The 21,746-nt window shown below is 34.9% G+C and overlaps 1 protein-coding gene across 1 annotated transcript in view; it reads right to left on the bottom strand.

Moving 5' to 3' along the window:
* The window catches only part of LOC108665602 (transient receptor potential cation channel subfamily V member 5-like), a 28,022-nt gene extending 18,996 nt beyond the window's left edge, over positions 1-9,026 (bottom strand). The window contains exons 1-6 of the mRNA XM_018152377.2: positions 8,939-9,026; positions 7,176-7,354; positions 5,963-6,041; positions 4,288-4,470; positions 3,545-3,734; positions 1,343-1,424 (exon numbers count right to left, since the gene is read on the bottom strand). Of these exons, the coding sequence (XP_018007866.1) occupies positions 1,343-1,424; positions 3,545-3,734; positions 4,288-4,470; positions 5,963-6,041; positions 7,176-7,354; positions 8,939-9,026 (801 nt within the window). The remainder of the gene's footprint in view (positions 1-1,342; positions 1,425-3,544; positions 3,735-4,287; positions 4,471-5,962; positions 6,042-7,175; positions 7,355-8,938) is intronic.
* Positions 9,027-21,746: the final 12,720 nt, after the last annotated feature.

The raw sequence follows: 21,746 nt of genomic DNA, 5'->3' as shown, positions 1-21,746 counted from the left end.
CAGGGATTCATTCATGTTAGGTAGTGGTGCGGTACTCATGGAAGCTTCTGCGTGAAATTCCTTCGCCCTATTTTCTCATTCCGTTTTGAATCTATTTCTAGTATAAAATCCCGTAATGTTCTTGCTATAAAAGTGCCATGTCATTAAAAAAACGTTTAGTTAATATAAGTGTTATTTTTTAATAAAAGCATTGTTTTCCGCTTGTGTGATTAACCTGCTTAAGCGTGTTTGAAACTTCAAATAGTAAACTTATTCAACAGATACATTTCTATGAGGGTACATTCAATGTGTACGCTCAATGTTCCCAATTAGATCCGAATTTTTTTTTATCTGAGGAGCGATTATGTTCATATGTACAATAAACATGCCTGGCAGAACACGTATAATGAAGGTCATTTCTAAGCAGCCTAATTCCATGACTGCCTACATACATGGTCCTGTAACTGTTGATCTGGTGTAACTTGGCTAGAGGTAACTGCCACTAGTTTTACCATCCAATACACTTATTAATATTTTGCATACTAGTCACCAAAATTTTAGAATTAATTCCGGAAATTCGTCCATCCCATTACATAGTGTTAACAAGTGCAATATAAACAAACTTTCATCAATCTTTTTGTCAAATATCTCATGAAATTTTCTGTGTCATTCGAGTAAAGAAAACTATCACTTTATTTGAGGATAAACTATAAATATTTAAGTTGACTGAAGAATACAATATTCTAAGTGGGCGAATTCAGTTGTTTTGGGTTATTATAAGATTAACCGTCTGGATAAAATAATTGAAATGTATTTTTAATCAGGCTACATTTTCCAGACTTTTCCTTTCAAGCTTACAGTTCAATTAATTAGCGTAAAAGGACATCCCTCGAGTTTTCCTCGAGATCGTGACTACTGTGAATTTTACCTCATATGTTCATATAATCTAAGCTTAAATCTTTTCTGACTGAAAAGTCTTACAACTTTATTATTGTACCGATTATAGGTACAATCTATCTATGCCAAACGAAAATGAAAAAAGATTGAAACTAGCATTTAAATAGCCACGGAGCCATCATCTTTTAAAGTTCTTTTATTGTGATCATTGTCTGTAGCCTTAATTAATTATATTGATCACAATAAATGATGAACTAAATAGAACAAAATCATGGCCATCCGCACCTCTGCTCCATAAATTTCCCTTACTGTATCTTATAAAACTGCACCCCTGCAGACAGAACAGGCTCGAGAGCGGGGTCATAAATCCGGTGAATGGATAAAATGATGGGTACATTGACAAGAATTATGGAGTACACTGGGAAAAATTATGGGGTAAACTGGTGAATGTAACTCAGTAGCTCACCCTGGCCAGTATAAGGCGGTAGCACTCCTCCTGGTCCAGGCACGCGGCGAACGAGAGAGGATATTCGCCCCAGTAAACGTACCTGAAAATATACGTCATTATACTATCTGAACCCATTTAAAATCTTCGCACCTTCTGCCTCTTGATCCTTACGGAAATTCAATATCAACGTACAAGTTCCTAGTAAATGAACAAATTAAAACTTATCGTTTCTGCCTCATCAATCGAAACTTTAGGGCTTGCATTTTACTATCCAACGTAGATTATTTTTCATGCATATGTCTCAAACGCTCAACAGAACTAGAAATTATTTTTAATAACCAAATCGCTGAACCATCTGCGTGCTATAAGTGTTAAGAGTTCCTTCGCTTCAGTGCGTCTGGAGTTCGGAGTGCTTGTGGCTAATGGGCGTCAAAATCCTCTAAACGTACGATGAATTTGGGATATTAATAATCAATATCTTACCCGTCATTCAAACCGTATCAACTGCCGTAATATATATCGTTGACCCTTTTCTTATGTCTATTTCCTGCATTTGTTTGTGCAGACAATTGCAACCTCTTCGAACCTAAAACATTTTGATGGCAATAGAGTTGGGAAAAGATGGTTGAGGTAGCGAATCTTTTCATGGAATACGATCGTGTTTGTTTGCTTAAGAGGTAAAACACGTGTTTTGCAACGTCATATTCCTGATCGAGGGCTTTCCAAAACCGATTGCATGTCCGACGCCGTTTTTAAAACGTTCGTTCAATCTGCTATAACAGTAACAGAAGAAATAAACGAATGGTTTCTTCTATAAAGCAGACGTACAATGGTCTCTTAGATTCTTATATCCACAAAACAGCTATGAAATCCGAACAGTTTTCGTAGAAAAGAAACACTATGCACCCGGAATATTATCAAAAAGTTTATAACCAAGAAGTTATTCAAATCATCATTGGACACGCATGAAATCTAAACATTAACTCTACCATACATTATCATGGTCTCCCTTAAAATCTCGGTTTAAAAAGTTACATGTTAGAAAGATTTGAAAATAGATTATTATTTTATGAAAAACGTCGTTCTCAGTCGCATCCGTTTGGATCAGCGATAATATCTTATGTTTTTCACGTCTTTCAGTGAAGTGATGTCTATCTATGTTTATCAGTGGAGTGATGTGGAGGTGTGCACGTCTATCGGTGAAGTGAAGTCTATCTATGTTTATCAGTGAAGTGATGTGGAGGTGAGCACGTCCATCAGTGAAGTGATGTAGAGGTGTACACATCTATCGGTGAAGTGATGTAGAGGTGTGCACGTCTATCGGTGAAGTGATGTAGAGGTGTACACATCTATCGGTGAAGTGATGTAGAGGTGTACACATCTATCGGTGAAGTGATGTAGAGGTGTACACGTCCATCAGTGAAGTGATGTAGAGGTGTGCACGTCCATCAGTGAAGTGATGTAGAGGTGTGCACGTCCATCAGTGAAGTGATGTAGAGGTGTGCACATCTATCGGAGGAGTGATGTAGAGGTGTGCACGTCTACCAGTGAAGTGATGTAGAGGTGTGCAGCTGTGTTTATCTATCAGTGAAGTGACTTTGCATTATGCGCGTCTATCAGCGCGATGATGCAACGATGTCAACGATTTTCATTGAGGTTATGAAGTGATGTTCACGTCTATCAGAGAATTCACTGAAAAAAATCATTTCAATGTCGAATTGTTAAATGTTCTTAAGAAGAATTAATACACGTTCTTTTATCACAGTTAGGGAACGAATAGCGAGTTTTTCTTCCGAAATACTGTACGCTATGCTCTCAGTTCCTTTTTTTCCCCTATTGCTTATCGGGATAAAAAATTCTAAATTATCTAAATCTAAATTACTTATCGTCTTTGTGAATAACTGTGTTGCTAATTGGTATTGATTTTCACTTCAGATTTTTTCAACATATTACCACCTTTTTTTATAATTATAAAACAACTGATTTTTTTTAAACTGCATGGTCTCTAAATCCATCCTGATAATTTTTATTGTCATAAAATATTGATTCTTCGGATTCTCCAGACCTCTTTTACTTCATTTTGAAAATTTATTGCTAGACTGATTTATGATCGTTGCTCAATCTACTTTTCTTGAAACCACTATATTTTTATTACCCAAGTACTTTGTAATATTAAAGCGATCAAAATTGTTCGATTGGTTCACCTCAGCATTGGCTCACCCGTAGTAGTTGCTTTTGACGGGCAAGTCGTACCACTCGTGGTTGTAGTTATCTTGCTTGTATGGTTTCTGGTCCTCGGTGCAGAAAAAATTCCCAATGCATCGCTCGTGATAATTAGCGCCGTAGTCCAGCAGCACCTTCACCATGGCTGGGTCCTCGTTCACGATGGCGATATGGAGAGCATTTTCCCCTTGAAAATGCAGTGCCTTTTTATTTCAAAGAAAGTGGACTTTGAAGTCCTGCGCTTTGAATATGGGTCAGTTATCTGATCATTTTCCTGTCAGATCCAGAATATTGGTTTTGAAATTGTGGTTTACAAATTATGTAATTTTGGTTCCACCACCGAAGTGGTAGCCATAAAAACTTAAATAAGTAAGTGATTGTAATGCAAAAGAATTTCTCCAATCATTTCTCGTCTAAAGGATTCATGATTTTACTAGAGAGGCAAGAACTAATCAAATTTCAGCAAGATTAATAACTATCTACCCTGACTGTGATACACATCAGCCAAGTAGACATCATTGGTCATGTAAGGATATGTATATCACACAATTCTCACCGTAATATTCGTCAGCCAAGTAGACATCATTGATCATGTAAGGGTATATCACGCCACTCTCACCGTAATATTCGTCAGCCAAGTAGACATCATTGATCATGTAAGGGTATATCACGCCACTCTCACCGTAATATTCGTCAGTAGACATCATTGATCATGTAAGGGTATATCACGCCACTCTCACCGTAATATTCGTCAGCCAAGTAGACATCATTGATCATGTAAGGGTATATCCTGAGGCAGCGCTTGAGCAGCTCATTGTGTATGGACGTGGCGTTGAGAACACACAAGTGCACTACCGTCTCGCCCACAGCCCCCACATGCTCCAGGTCCCAGAACTGGTATCGATATGTTTCGTTGTCCGTCACTTCAAAAATAAAGCACAATTTCATGAAAGAGAGTAGAAAAATTCGCGAAATGAATAATGTAAAATATAATGGTATTTTTGCCAGCTAGTTATTTCAAAGTTGGAACTTTAAAACTACACCAACTTCACTGAATTCAATAAATGTTTACAATTATGAGAAAGAACGTTATTCCCATTTGAAAATATTTTAACAAAATTTAGCGAATGCGCAAAGATTGCTGATATACATGCTGTTAGGCTCATTTATCTAAAATGAATAAAAATTTGATTACGGCTGAAAAATATTTATGTGCTAGACATGCATAGTTCGAATTATGCCTAACATTTATTCATACTTCGACGAGACATCACGGTATATATTAGCATCAGATATATTTCCTGATATAACAAGTGTAATTAGTGTATGCAAAATACCGGTTCAATCACCATCAGACTTGAATTTTTGTAATGTGCTAAACGCGGCAGTTTAAATTTTTACTGAACGTATAAAATCTCTACTCAATAAACTTAATATAAGCTTCCCAACTACCACGAGCACAAATTTATAATCCTGCTTATTTTGAACAAAAGGAAATAAAATCGGGAAAAAACTGCGAACTTTACCTTTTCATGTTTGATCGAAATGAACCAATTTAGGGATTTAATTATATTTATGGGCTATTTTTCACGCAGCGTTGCAGCAATCATATGGAATATTAATTACCCCCACTATGACCAAATTTTTGACTGATATCATATCGTTCATGATTTTATCTCATTCTTAATGATAATTATCAGTTTTTTTCGAATTTTTTGTGTTTATATTTATTGAAGCCTTGTACTTGATTGAGGAAGGCTTGCAGCTCAAGTAGGAAGTGGCATATATCTGGCATAATTTTCTCTAGCCTATTTTTTAATATAATATTACGACAGCCAAAAATTAACATAAATTATCTTACACAATTGTGCTGGTCAGTTATAAAAAAAAATTTCTAATGCTCAAAAATTTAGTCCTTTATCGGATTGAGTCTTGACTTTTAACCCAAAATATTTACCCCAAAAATTAAATGTGATCAATTAATTTCATTCCTAAATTTATCCAATAGTGAAATTAAATACAATAGATTAAATACACAGATCACTATCCACTGTGCTGCTTGAAACTGGTGATTATACCAAGGTTTCATATCTAAATTTACAACACTGAATATATTTCTATTAAATCAATAAATTTCATGGTCATTTTTATCGCATTGTCCCATTTATGTAAAAAATGCACTATTGTGCTCACCATGTACGTCCGTCTGTCTTTCCGTCTGTCCGTCTGTCTGTCCGCCTGTCCGTCTGTCCGTCTGTCTGTCCGTCTGTCCGTCCGTCTGTCCGTCCGTCTGTCCCTCCGTGACTTCACGTTTTCGTCGACGAGAAAATGCGCTCTCTGTCACTCACTGCAGTGAGTACTTTAGTTCTATTTCTAATTACGCCAGTGCATGGCACAACAATTAGCAACACTCACACTTGGCAGGGTCATCGACGCCAGGCTGGAACTTCCCCGCGACAGCTTCTTCCCCAGGCAGGTTTTTAGGGAACGTGATCTGGTGAGTAATTAGACCGTACAACTTTGTGGAGTGAATGGTCTCAAGTTCCTTTTAAAGTTTTCTTCAAAAAAATGAAATACAAGACGCCTGTAGGTGAAGTTTGGTGACGAATAGAACATCAATTTTAACTCCGCCCTACTTCGCTTTGAAATTAATGTATGTATATATTTATGCTCGTATGGAGCACAGCTGCGTTGCATCCTTTACCGTCTAATTAATTACTTAAGTGAGTATAGCATACTTAATGAGTTGAAAGTCTTTTCAGCTGATATTGAGATTTGTATTATCTTCAATGCGATACGCACACACGTATGAAGTTCCCGATGAACAATTATATTGATTGGTTATCTGGTACTACATTGAAAACGTTGATTTTAAATGAAATGATAAAAAGATTACATAGTTTAATATATATATCTTTATATTAATATATTAATAGTAGGTTTAATTCAATTTCGAGATATATCAGTTCGTGAAATATTATTGAGGTAGGAAATACTCGATTTTTCCAGTTCTCAATTGATTCTTTATCGAAGCTTCACCTTAAATTTTTATTTGGGTGGTGTTCTCGAACGTTTCAAAATATGCCCACAATTAAGAAATGTGAATGCCCGACACCGGAACGAACTCTTAACAATCTCGCGGTGCTATTCTTTTAACGTGCTTATATATGGGTATGGCACCAGTTTAATCTGAGTGAGTGGTGGTTTCATATTAATATCCGGTAACAATTGCACTCCATTTTTTTAAAGTGCGGATCCACCCAGTTCAGTGTTCGAAAAAATATATCGATGTTTTAATTTCTTGCTACGGCTATGAATCCTGTTGTTCTTTTTCGATTTTATTTTTTACCAAAGTTGTACACTTTTGATACCTTAAAGGCATACGAAATATTTGCCATTAGTTCTCAATATCTAACACTCATAGATCATATTTAGGAAATAAATTTAGATATCTGCATCACAAAAGTCTGTTCCCCAGATGGATACTTTGTTGATATTGATCAAATTTCCTTTCCATTCTTTATTATGTTTTGTTTCCTCAGTTTTAAATGCGAATTTTCACCCACTTTTCTCGTATTTTTGTGGCATTTTAGACGAGGTACTCAATGAATGATTTACAGTTTCTCACCTGTTTGGAGAGCGGCTTCTCGGCATTCCTGCGTGCGACGAGCGTGTGGACGTTAATACATTTTCCTTGTCCCTTGTTATACGCCATCGCCGCCACCTTAATGCGGATCGCTTCATCCAACTCCGTGTAGTCTTTGGTCTTGGTGGCTTTCTTCATCAACTCGATCAGCTCTCCACCGCCTGTTTATTACATCATATATATATAATTGAGTATTATGATAATGCTTCATAATTAAAATTTATTCCAAAAAAGTCTTTACATAATTTACGAATACAAAATTCATGTAAAAATTAGTCTGTAAGTTAATTTCTTTGCCTGTACAATTCAGGGATAATTGTCAGGTCTAAAACTCTTTTAGTTCTAAATTATTACCCCGCCTCTCGGCGGGTAAACTTCTGCATCACAGCCGACTGATTTTAATATTACTGGCATACATAAGTGTTGTATATGCACTCCGTGAACCATATTACTATATATACTATCGTCTGATTCAGATTTGTATTGCTAAGGAATAAGAGAAAATTGTAGAGAGAAAGAATACAATTATTTTTATAACATGCATGTTTCATATCGTTTCCTAAAAATTCTTTCCCCTACCAAAAAAGTGTCGATTAATATACGAATCGCAGGCGAAAAATCACAGGGGTGATCAATTTTATTATTCATTAATATGGTATATTTTGAATAATCTAAAGTGTAAGGGAAATGAGCAGAGAGAACCTTTAAACAAATCAATAACTTGCGAACACTGTTTTCCGTTTTTTTCTCTTCAAATAAGCGAATGAAAAATTTTACTGAAATTGTTTTCATTCATTTTTTGTCATTAAATAGGCCATTAGAGTTAATAAGGAGGAAATAATGCGAAGCATGAAAAATCACGACGATTGTACCGCTGTTGAATCGTCGCTGCTCAATTACACTACGCACAGATACATTCATTCAATTGTCCTGATCGATGTCACTTATGTACATTTAAGAAATTATTGATCATTTTAGCTATATTTAACATATATTTAGACATGCCTTGAACGACATGCATTATTCAACAATGTTTTTCTTATTATTCAAATAAGCGCTGGTTTTGAGAAGTTTACAGGGCTGACGTATTGTAAATTTTAATGTACATAGTTTGGCTTGCCGTTTTGTTAGCTGCGTCGCATATTCAGCCGAATGTTCTCTTCAGTCGCTTCTTAACAGTGCGCATTTGTGAACCCATCAAGGCGTCTCTGATGGCACATTACAACGCTTTCATTCTAATTGTTTTCTTTTTTTTCCGTTCAGCTTTGCGGATTTCCCGAGATACATATTTTTTCGTTACATTGAACTGGCGCTGAAATATTTGCGGTTGAGTATAACTGTATTGAATGTTAATTGCGGGGCCCTCTACCATAGTTGTTATGATGTACTTTAAAATAAAGAACATCTATAAAATTAGCTTCCTGACATTAACACAATTTTATAAAATTTATTCCTGTGCGACCACTCAGTTTAAAACGCCTAATTTCCCAATAGAACATGGCTGCATCTTAATTATTTTGATTGTGATTGCAATATAAACCTTGAAGAGATAGTGTTAGATGGGAAAAATTCTTTTATCTAACTTTGTGTTTTTATCAAAGAAACTGTTATGTGCATAAAGAATTAAACATCCTAATTTTGCATAGCTTGTATAGGTACGACTTTAGTTACTATAATTGAATTACGTAGCACATTACATATATGGTGATTTAGTTTATGTTACTCGTGTTGAGTGCAAGACTCACCATTGACGTCTACGAGGTCATAGACTGGCAGGCTGGCGCTGGCTTGTGCCTTCACGCCTTTTGACACGGTGCTCTCTGTATTACCCATTCCTTATTTTACGTTAACTTTGAAGCAATTCATGTGATGAAAATTCAATTAAAATCTTATAAGGCTTCCGAGACTACAGGTTATGCACGGAACAAAAAAGATTCAAATTGACATTAAAATCAAACTGCCTTCGGGTTTTTCTAGCACACATTCATATTGATTTTTGAATCAATATGAATTGATTCATTCATGAATATGAATAATTATACTTAAGTATCTACTGCAGCAGAATTTTTTGTAGCATCATTTGACGTTTTTATTTCCCGCATTGTTTTCATCTCAGAGATTGTGAGCATCTCAAGTTTGATATAACGTATTCCCGCGCTCGGTAATGTCTCAACGGAAGTATCTAAGTTGTGCTTCTCGGTGGTATTGCCACTCAGACGAGTGCGGTGCACAATTGGCTCGTTCTAGCACTGCGCTCGGGAGTGCAGTAACAAGTTCGTGCTTGGAATATGACCGAGAAAAACTGGGGCCATCCAAATATAACGTCTGAATCTGCCTGCGTAGGAGGTGGATCAACTCGGCATTCCGCACCGTTATTTCATGAATGTTAATGAAATTATATTCCTAATTTAGTATTTGAATTTGGAAAATTATCTTACATTTCATCTCAACAAGTCCAAGTGAGGTCGCGTTTGCTTATGCAAATTAAGTTTAGAACGCACTTTATACGAGTATTTCATTAGAGTTGTTAATTGAATTTCTCATCCTAAGGATATGCAGAAGATAACTTCAAGGTGATACGAAAAAATATTCAGAATAAATTCATGATTCTTGATGGCACTTCGTAAAGTTATTTTGATGTGTCACAACTTATGCACTCCGTCTTGTACATAGATAAATCACAGAGAACATTTTTTCGAAGTGTAGATTAGGCTATTATCGAAGTGTAGATTAGATTTCTTAGATTTAGCTTAACATAAATAGCATAAGCTAGATTATAAATAACCTAAAATTCATTTTTTAATCTCCTTTCATAATTCATGCATTTTTAAGGCGACCTGATTACAGCTAACAGTTATTTTTCAAACCCCGCCTCTATTTTCTTCATAGTACTAGTAAAAATTTATGCCATTTAGTGTATCTATTTAGTGTACCTTTGTGCCATTTAGTGTATCTATCGACCACGTTAATTTTTTTCATGTTATGCAGCGACTGAATTAAAGAGTTCCTACTTTCTCTTATGAATGGGAATCACAAACCTAGAAACAAAAAGTCTCTGGAATCAAAACTTTTTTGCAACGCCTCTTAAAATTAGTCATAAATCCAAATTTCAAGTTTGAATAAACTGATAACTTTTAAAGTTAAACTATTTTTTGTTCTAAGCATATTTGTAATTAATTATTCACTCTAAACTTTATTTTGAAGCTATGTATTTCCTCATTTATTCGTAATTTTGAGAGCTAATTATATGAAAACTTTATAATTTATACGAGAAAACAAAATGAATAGGGACCTCAACCATATGAGGCCCTTCACTTGGCCAGCAACCACATGTTGTTTAGTTTCAAATCAATTTTTATGTGAAACTCATTCCAGTGCAGAATGCTTCCAAATTATCCTATGAGCTCACAAGAGACAGTTGACGTCTCATGGACTGAGCTGAAGCGTAAATAAATTCAATTTATGATTGAAGAATTTCAGTTCAAAGTAATTCGTGTAATTTTTATATTTATTAATTGACTCGCTGCTTATTAATTCATATCATGGGATGCTCCCATATTATGATCTCTGAAAAATAACTAGATGTGATTTTGTGATGAAAATTATTAGCGCATACGAGTGTCTAAGCGATTTCCATGTCAATATTGTGTATTTATATCTTGCCAATATCACAAGCAAGACTTGGTATGTGATATCAATATCAGATGGTGTTTATAATGTTTTCATCAACATCAAAAGCTTTTTGCACATTTAAGTTTGCGGAAAAAATCCTCCAAAATATGCTTTTGCCCTCAGTTTTAATTATTTACGATAATGCAAAGCGGGCTAACTAGAAAAGTTTCGAAGTTAATCAATTCATGCTATATTTTTTACTGTGTGTGCAGTGAAGGTATAATAATAATTAACACAATAACAATGACTTAACGCAAACTTCAATGCAAGTCAAGGCGTAATTTACTCTGGTAATCCCGATAGAATGGAGGATGCGGCCAAGATCGAGTGCAATTCATAGTATTTTTTATGGTATTTTCTCATAAAATTAACTTAGATTCTAATATTTTTGTGTGCTTTGATTTTCTCGGCGCCTCAAATCAACTCAAAATGCTAGTTTCAAAACAAACTACCGGATGAGGCCTATTTTCAAAACAGATCTCATAATTAAAGTGTAAATAACCTTTTAGTTCAATCACTGTCACTATTACTTCGCACTTTAAAAAATGAGTCACATAATTCTGCTCATGGTGGAGTTATCATGATGTATGTGCATAAATGCATAAACTACTTCACACAAGTCTCCTATTATCTTTATTAAATAAACTGTCAGGACCTTGACCTGTCCTACATAAACAATTGATCTCCTTACTAAATAGTTAACAATCTATACCGCATATATAAATGATGTAAATAATAATAAAAATTCACTATTATCACTGATTATAATTCGACCAATTCACTATCTTCACTGATGAGAAAAAGATCAATTCAGTAAAAAACTTTTAAATGGACTTCACGAAGCTCAGTAAGCGGGACCAGCTTGCTCAGGACATCAGGACGCAATAATCACTCGTAGGTGGAAGCGATGCAGACGCTGCGCACTGTTGCCATGGCGACGGCACCCCACTTGTCATCTCAGAAAATTTCGTTTTACGGCGAGGTTTCGATTAAACGTTATATTTACAGCAGACTTATGTTTTATAATTATTTTTTATTCAATTTTCTATTTTATACATATGTCAATACGACTAATATTTTGTTGTGAATTTGCTATGTTGTATAAACCGTTTAGTTCCAATCTATTTTCCTACAAATTACCCAGTTTTCATTTTGGGCACTATAACTCTTTAAAGGCAACACGACATAATTTAGTAATTAAATAATTAATCATATATATATAAACCGTAGACAGATATAATATACTTATTCAATTGCTGATCTGAACACAATATGAACTATAGTACAGTAAAGTAGCATATCCCTAGACACAGTTTAATTGAATTGATTATAATCTTGTACATGAATTATGAGATCCGAAGCCCTTCAGATTCCGCCGAGTTCATTGATGATGATATATGAACAAGAAGCCTCTGATAAGTTTTGAGTTGGAAATACGGAGATGCATCAAGCCCCCTATTTGTGTATTGTGTTTGACAATCGGAGCACGTACGTGTATGAAATACCTAATAACCAAATCTTTAGTACCTAGGGTAAAGCTATGTAAGGGATTAAACCGCTCGGCAATATTTTTCAATTCCGTTTTGATTGTTATTTGTGGAATTCGAAGACATATTGTAACATAATTTGACCAGATATTTTATCATAAAGGGCGTCGAGTGATTAGGTGACGTTTTAAAGCTATGATCTTAATGACTTTTCGTAATTGCTGTCGAAAATTTACATTTACATATAAAGACCTCGTTGAATCCTTGAACAAGCATTAAATTCAGTTCGAATAGCCTATGGAGATCCTTGTGTTATCGCTAATTGTAGTGAACTAAATTTTGATAAGGCTTTTGTAACGTATGATATGAAAAATTTATTTGTGATGCTATTCTATTGATATATCTTCTTAAGTAAAGATCTAAGTATCACGCAATTTTTTATTACAATATCAGCATAGTTTCTGAACCGAAAAGTAAATGTAATACTGGTTGTATTATCCGTAGTTTTTTTGGATTTGTACTTTCCTTCTGAAGACAAATTATGTGAATAGTATAGAAAAATGCTAATAATGTCATAATATAATGTACTTCTATTCATACGAGTATTGTTGCTATATACCGTATAGCACGATATTTTGGATTATATGGAAAGATTTCATTTTGACGCATCTGCGGATTTCACCGCCTCCAGTTCATTTAGCGGAGGGCTGAGGCAAACCAATAAACGTCCCTGGAATTTCAAGAGGGAGATTTCAGTGCATGTGACGTTCCAATTCACATTAGCTTCCGTGTTCAGGTTTACTAAGCTAGATTCAAATTTTCAAATTCTATTACTAAACCCTACACCGTGGAATGACTCCAGGTTTTTAATTCATGAAAGTATGACAATTAGTTTAGTTGATTAGTACAGCATGTACATAAATACTCAACTAAATAATTAGTTGAGTTTACTCGACTAAACAATTAGTTTAGTTGAGTAATGCAGCATGGACGTTTTATTAATACGATTCAATTGAAAGTTACGTGCCCATTTTCATTCACAGAGGCGTTGATCGAAAACTTAAGAGAAGCCCAAGTTTTCAACAGTGGTATTGTTGAAAGCTTTGATATTTTACGGGATGAGGGTTTGGAAATTTAGTGGAATGAAGAAAGGTTTAAAAATTTTGTGGAATGGAGATCAAATAAGAATTTTTCAATCTAACTTTATGTCAGAAAATAGGTTAGTGTTCCGGAGTATGGGTGTGTGAATTAGCAGATCTGGTAAATAATTAGTCGATTACGGCAGTGACCCAAGTGACTAACAACTTTTTTTAATGACCGATGAACACTCTAAGGCATGAGAACACCCGTGTCGTAGTGTTTACCGTTCATTTGCTGGTTTAAGTAATAATTAACGAAAAAAATATTGTCGATAATATTATTTTGCTATTTTTCGTAGTCTCATCTATACTCTGTTCTTGATATGTAGGCCAGAGACTCTTGGCTCGGGAAAATTTCGTCTATTTTTTAAATGCACTGAAAACACTCCGGGCAACGGAAGTGTGACCACCTCCCAATTTGATTTTAATTCAATTATGTTCTTTTACCGCGGGCCGCGTCATTCAACTAACGAAGTTCCATCTACATTGAAGGTGGATGAGCGCGAAGGTGCTCAGGCTGTGCGAACTGCTCAGTTCGTTGTCGGCCTCCGCGCGATGTGCGCGCGCGCGCTGCTGGCGCCATCGGTCACTGGCGCTGATTTGTCTGTGCGCGCAGGGCACAGAAATAAATAACTCTTATGATTAAGTTATCCAAAAATTTAATGGCATCTCTGTAAAGACTAAACAGGAGCCGCTGTATTGACTAAAAATCACTCTTAAAAAATTGTAAAAACAATGCAGTGCATACAATTGTTTCGCGGTTCCTTTAAGGATTTATGGTTCGCTGAATGTGAAAGTAAAGTACTGAATCAATAAATCAGTTATTGAACAATTAAGTCACGTAAAATTTCAAATCTCCTCTTCCGACTGCTGTACGTTGACGATTCTAATCTTTTTCAGAAGTCTATTTACCTTATTTTTTTGCCAAAGGTATGACGCTTAGTAGAATTGCTTCAAAATTTATTTACGAGAGACTTTCGCGAATGGCTGCAATAGAGCAATAATTGTGTATTTCATGATAGTCATTTGCGATGCTATTCTAGGGATATATTCTCTTAATTTTAGACTAAAGCATTACGCAATTTTTTATTATATCAGCATAGTTTCTGAACTGAAAAGTAAATGTAATACTGGTTGTATTTTCCGTAGTTTTTATGATTTGAACTTGCCTTCTGAAGACACATTATGTGAATGGTGTTGAAAAGATGTTAATAATGTCAAAAGATAATGTACTACTATTTTATTCGCAATAATTTTGTATTTCCAGTACCCGAAACATTTGGTAATTTAAAAAGGTTTTCAATTGATTCCACTCTTTTATTTTTGTCAAATCAGGTAGCATTATATCTCTTCGTTAGGTTCTGATCACTTTTACATTCACACTATGCTCTGTGTTTAATACTGCATTCAGTATTCACTGCCCGCATATCAATAATATATTCACGTCATTGCAATTGTTTTGAAATTCGAAACGAAAATGTATTGGTTTTAGGTATGAAGCATCAAAGCTGAGATTTATGGCAGACATCTCTCTCGTAAGGATGACAGCACTGATGAATCTTTTCAATCGAGTTGAAGATAACAGAGCATTAAAGAAAAAAACGCCCTCTGCAAGCATAAAAATTAATACTTGTTTTTCTCACTGTTGCCCATGATATTTCATTTCAATTTATACATTTACCTCTGATGTTTTCGATCAAATGCAAAAATATGCAATTTAAGTTAATGAAGTTCAGTGAAATTAGTTTATAATTTGATGTCACACATTCAAAATATTTTAAAAACTCGTAAATCTTATAGAAATTGTGGTCATTAACTCATGGATCGCTTCCTCACCAATTAAACAGTTCACCCACGAAATAAAAAAATAGTAATTTTGCGTGACTGCAAAATGAATTTTTTCTGTTTACGCAAACGTCGTAGGAGCATGGAAGGCTCGGCTTTCATTTTCATGCGTCTTTCATCATTTTATTTTCATCGTTCGTAATGACTGGCAATCTCCCGAAGCTCTTCGCGCCTATGATTTTTACCGCGATGCATCGAAGCAATCCATCGTACCTAAATTTGAAGTTCGGTGCCGTTCATGGGTTTACTATTCGTACTTAATTTTGTATTGAACTATTTTAATCTCATTAAGTTAAACAATGGCCAGATTTTTCTGGAAATAGTCTTGTAAAATCACATTATAGACTCTGTGAAGTCGAGGCGAAGATATGGCAGCTCTTTCTCAATTTGAATTGCTATTTCATAAAAATAAAAGTTCCTGTTCAGCAGATGTGGATGCAATGCCTTAAAATAGTTCAAAAAATTGTTCTAATAAATTGAATGGTTTATGATATTCTAGGTTCACTAATATGCTATTCGAATCGTTATCGAAGACGCCACTCAAACACTGATAAGTGGGCACATGATATATATTCTCGTTTTAATTTTATCGCTTATGTCGCAGAGGGCAACTTAGTAAAAAAATTACATGTATTGGGAAAATTACTCATATATACAAAATTTTTTCCATAAATAAGCGCAAAACCTTTCAATTTTTCGGACATGAGTTTAGTGGTGGGAAAATATTCAAACTGTGGTATTTAATAAACTGAAAAACTCATGTTTGATAAATCATTTTGACTCTCTTCATTTATGATCTAGCTCCTCTGGGCTCTGCCTTCTTCCTAAAAGCGCTTTTATTTGTTTGCAAAGCCCCTTTCTCAATCGCCATCACAGATGCACAATTCAGTTCAAGCCGAAATCAAATAAGCGTTGCGTTAGAGTTATTGCTCTTCTAGAAGCAATAAATTTTCCACCTTGCATTGCTGGCCGAATCTATATTGATATTGGTACGAACTTCAACGTAATTTTCTTCGTATTCTCAATATAGTCACGAGATCGAGTGACAGCCTTAAATAGAAATTAAAATGCTTTGTAATATATATTCCAATAGCAAAAAGGGTTTCAGTCAAAGTAATTTTTTTAGGAAAGTGGTTTGTTAATTATTTCAATGAGTTTTTCTCTTTTTATTGCGGTAATGTCAACAAGGCGAAAATTTTACGAAATTCGTGTCTCTGATTAGTTCCTCCGTCAACTTAATTTAAGTATATTTTTATTATTAAATTAATTTTATAGAAAGTATTCTCGTTAAAAGTCTGATCAAAGATGTGAAAAATTAATTATTTGATTAGAAAGTCTAATGAACGATGTGTTTTTGAGGCATTGTCTTTCACATTTGCATAAAGCTAATAGCATTAAATGTATTTCTGCAACAGCAAATACGGATCAGAATAGAAAACTATAAAACTTTCTTTAATTATGGATGTTTCTTAGTAAATTGAATATGTGATGATAACCAGACCAAACATCACGCATCAAAATTTGAGCTTGGCTGGCTGCTGAGTATATAATATGGAGTTCAATTTACTCGTTCATCGTTTCCTTTGGCCTAACATTCAGGAATGCCATAATGATCGTTTGATTTTATACAGTGGTATTAACGAGAGAACGCGATTAATTTTTTTTTGGCAATTCTAGAAAGTTTTTGGATGGGAACAAGTTGCATCAGTTATACCAAAGTAACATAATGATTGTTTCCACATTTATTTTATCATGAATCACATATATATTTTACATTTATGCGCATGTGGCTAAAATATTTCATCTCCAGAAACCAAAAAGTTATAGAAATTTTTTTCCTAGAGCATTTTGAATTCAGACTTGGCAAACCAACGTGCAGACTTGTTACGGCTTCGTCTTATGACGTGAGCATATATGATTTTATTTAAGTTCTGTGATTTGTTTGAAAGTTAAACTTTGTCATTCTTCGGTGCAGTTTGAGTGGAACAATAGGGAACGTGCTCAGAATTTAAATTATTTAAATTCCATCCTTTTAAGCAACTCCAACGCGAGCTGAAAATTCTCCTGGAACCCGTCGGGTGCAAAAATGAATATTTTATTAGAAATCATGCTGAGTTTCACAATACTGACTTTTTCTAGCAGCTTACTCGACCCTTTTCTAGAGGGCTGGAGTAATCGGAAGCTCTATTTTAATGAGCCTACTCAGTTCAATTGCTGAGGAGACTTTTCTCGGATATTCTGACCTGCACTCGATTAATTGTAATTTTACTACCTCCTTCTGCTTTTAGCTTCTCAAACTAAATTTTACTTCAATTTCAAGTAAAACTATTTTTACCAAATGACAAAAATACATCATATATATTCATAACTATTGCACTCACTAATTATGTATTTATATATTAACACTATAACTAGCAATTTTTTATTTATCTCTCACTGGACCAATAAAGGAACGTATGACACGTTTCCGGACTCTTAGATATTTATTAATGGCCAGTGACTTGGCCCTGAGAACGAGCCCAGTAATTTTTGTTTTTTTTTTTTAATGCGGAACATATTCAGCTGCATTATATCCTTCCCGGATGTTAGTTGCAATGCTTAGTCTCATTTCTGCCCATAAATGTAAAATCTTTATGCTTGAATGTTGTCTTTAAAACAGCGATTTCAAGTTTGCCTAGCCCTAGTGCTTCTCTGTTCCCTTCCTATTTCCATTTCGAGCTGTTAATTTTTTTTTGTTTACGTTGCTGAGCGTTTTTGCTACAAATTTTTCCATGACTAAGCTCCAAACAGACCCTGAGTTACGGTTCCCACCCTTAGTTATGGTACAACGGTTCGTGGCCGCCTGGGTAATGCACCGTAGGACTTTGAATTTCTTACTAATTATAATTCACATTTTCCTTTAGTATTTTACATACGTGAAGGCCTCTTCTGCATTAGTGCCGTAGAGCAGCAGTGGCAACTGCATTAGTGCCAATATCCTAGTCAAGAACAAAAGTTTTCATCGCATCCTATGAAAAATGTTAACAAAATTCATATCCAACTTTGGACCTTCTAATGCTCCCTACAGAGCGTTTATCCCCGATAAGTTTTAGCCACGATACACTATAAATTATGAGTGGATGGAGTTTGGAAACAAGTCAAAAGTATTCATTATTATATACTCGATTATCTTTAAACCTAATATCTTTGAATATGGAAGCTCGCGCCACAAATGAATAATTTTTGTAGGTTAATTGCTCTCACAAAGTCGGGTGTTGCGACGCACAGCGATATATCAGTAAATTACAGGTAATATTGCTTAAAATATGCCAAGTCATTTCAAAATTTCATGAGAAAGATTTGCTGGCTTAGACGTTGGGCAGTGCCCGCGAACTCCCATTAGCGAAGGAGAAATGTTCTGAAACCAAAAGTTAGCTAAGCCGTGCAGCGTGCAATTCAACGAGTTGGAGTTGAAATCTTCGCGACTCAAACTTAACAAACTTGAGTTGCGAGCAGAATGCGACCAAAGTGGGGCTGAATTTAGGTACCGATAATGCTAATAAACTGATAAACTTTACAGCGAAACTTACCTCGCATCATTAAAGCGGAAACAAATTTTAAGTTTGAAGATTAAGTGGATGCTATTCTCCTTTTAGATTAAGTTCCCAATCTTTGCGATCCAATCCTTGTCATTGTAATTTGTTGTTGTATTATAAAACCTGTATATTTCAATTTATATACATTATGAACGAATTATTGTTTGTTTCTTCTAATTTTACACGTTTGATACGTGTACTAAATTAAAAAAAATTCCGTAGTGTGAGATGAGATTTGGGCCTCTTCAATGCTGCAATGTTATTACAAAGTTCCTAATTTAAATGATTATTCTTATTAAAAATCTGTTCCCTACATAAGATAATTTCAATGTGCACACAACTAATCAACAGTTAAAATCGAAAGTAAAATAGCATAATGGTGTATACAATAGTGAAAATCAAGCAGATACGAGTCTAAGAAGACAATTATTGAAAATATAAATATCTATTCTACCCTTTCACTTCTGATTTTGGCTGATTCTATGTGGTTTTTACGTTTTTTGACCCGCTTTTGATCGTGTAGAAAAATGCAAGTTCGATCTTTTATCGTCTGATTCCTATCTAGTATCCAATCAAGGCTTGCCACTACTGACATATTTTCCAAGTGCGAGAATTTTGTACGGTTTAACATAGTAGCTGCGCACTTCAGGCGTCATTTGTTTGCCCAGAGTCCCGCTGGTAACGACCGAGGTGGGAAGCATTCGCTCCGGTAATTCTTTTACTGCTCATTGTTTCGGGTGGATATCGAAGCACGTCTCGTGATTTCTATTTTTTTTCTTTTTTTCTTTTTTTTTTGCACATAGGACCTAGCATTTCACTAAGCTACAGCTACTTGCTATCACGTTGCACACTATTTGGTGTCCTTGTGTGAATTTCTGCCGGATTATCGGCCTTAATTCGAGTGGCGGGTAAGGAAGTTGGCGTAATGCACCGTGGGCATTACGATATTATCTTCATTTGTTGACTCTTGTTTGCCACCTATGAGTTTTGTTTTAATTTTGGCAATTAGTGTACCTTTCCTCCTATTAAATTTTACTGGATAAATAACGTCGTACATCCTTCTGATGGTGTCGCTTTGTAGAGGTTCTTGATTTTAGTTGAATGTTTAACCCATTTATTTGCGATAGATTATTCCAGGTGAACGTGGGCATGTAATTTCACTTCTACCTCTTTATATGATTCGTATGAACCATATATAACCGGCTGCTAGTAGTCGCTGAAGCGAAGGACTTCAGTGGGGAAAATAACTCGTGTGCCAAGAAGATACTAAATACCCATCGGTGACGGAAGGACTTAGGGTTGTATAAGAAATAATCTTCTCATTTTAGGTGTATTCGGGAGCTCCCGAATGTTGAGAATCGTCGCCTAGAACTGCTGAGCCTCTACGGTCTACTTGAACTGCGCGAATTGAAAAGTGTGAACTTCATCTGATGACAGCCGTCGGGGTTGGTGAAAGAGTTCTGATTTTTAGCAGCTAAAAGGACGGTGGAAAAACTTCAAGTATCACAGAAATCTCAAATTTTGCATAGGTCTCGTGCTAGAATTTTAGTCAAGTTCAACTCTATTTATAGTCCGTGTTGTATTGGTTCAATGTTATATTTTTATGAATATGTTCTTGGCGTTTCCCAATAAAACTCTATGGCCTGGTTTCCACAACATTAATAAGTAATCAGTTGCTTTGCTTTCTCATTATCTCCGTTGGGGTAGCCTGTATATGCTGGAAGCCGTCCTTCAACATCATATAATGAATTTCTATAGTTTTCAATTCAATGACAAATATTCAGCCCCTGTCTTATCCCAAACAATGATATATGCATGAACTTGATAATAATAAAAAGTACTATTATTCAAATATTAAAGCTAACTTAAAAATTAAACTTTTAACTATTGTTTGAATCAAGGGACGCAGACACCCACCGTGCGACGTAAATTCCTTTAACGCTCTCGTTACCGAAGCCGCTGTCAAATAAGACTACGAACTTACCACGCTCTTAATTCAGAAATGGTGTCATAAGAGGGACTAAAGGTCTACTTTTATTATCCAATATCGGTGGACTTTGAGAACCAAAAACTGCCAGCTTTGTAGCTTCAAGAATTGAGTTTTTTTCCTTATACATGTATGATGAACATAGTTATTTGTGTGCATTTATAGTGATGGAGAAGAACAATTATTTTTTCATACTCTCATATTCTCATTTCATACTCTCATATATATCTCAAATGTGATTTTTTGATACTCGTATTCACACTTTCATATTACTTAAAATAAGAATCTGCCAGGTTACGAAAATTGACGGCAAAAATGTAAAATCTGTTAATTAAACGAAGCATGGCCTCTGTAACGAGTCACAGACGAAATTGCTTGCCTTCTCGATTAATTTATTGTTGACGATGATATGTTCTGTTATCATTTAGAGTTATTAATATTATTATATAATTTATCATTATTATATTATTACTATTATTGTTATTATTATTAACTATTTTTATTTTATTATATTATATCTTCATTGTAAGTAAATTTGAAAATATTCGTACTACAAAGTTATTGAATTGATCAAAACATTTTTACTCCAGAAATTAATTTCAATCAATCAATTATGGCGCACTTTCCCAAATTCGAAGATAATAAGATTTTATGTGAGTCGGCATGTATTTTATCGATACTGTTTCCTGTTTGTATATTATACAACTCATACTTTATATGTATACATGCAATTTAATTCAGCAAAATTTCGCACTCCTGAAAGTCCGACTTTTGATACACTGCTACAAATAGTGTGCTCCGAGCTTACCGTTCGTCCGTCATAAAATATCACGCATTTATCCCTGTGT

This window comes from Hyalella azteca, unplaced genomic scaffold, assembly GCF_000764305.2.
Source record: "Hyalella azteca isolate HAZT.00-mixed unplaced genomic scaffold, Hazt_2.0.2 contig9708, whole genome shotgun sequence".
Taxonomy (NCBI): Eukaryota; Metazoa; Arthropoda; class Malacostraca; order Amphipoda; family Hyalellidae; genus Hyalella; species Hyalella azteca.
This window is presented reverse-complemented; position numbering and strand designations above follow the sequence as displayed.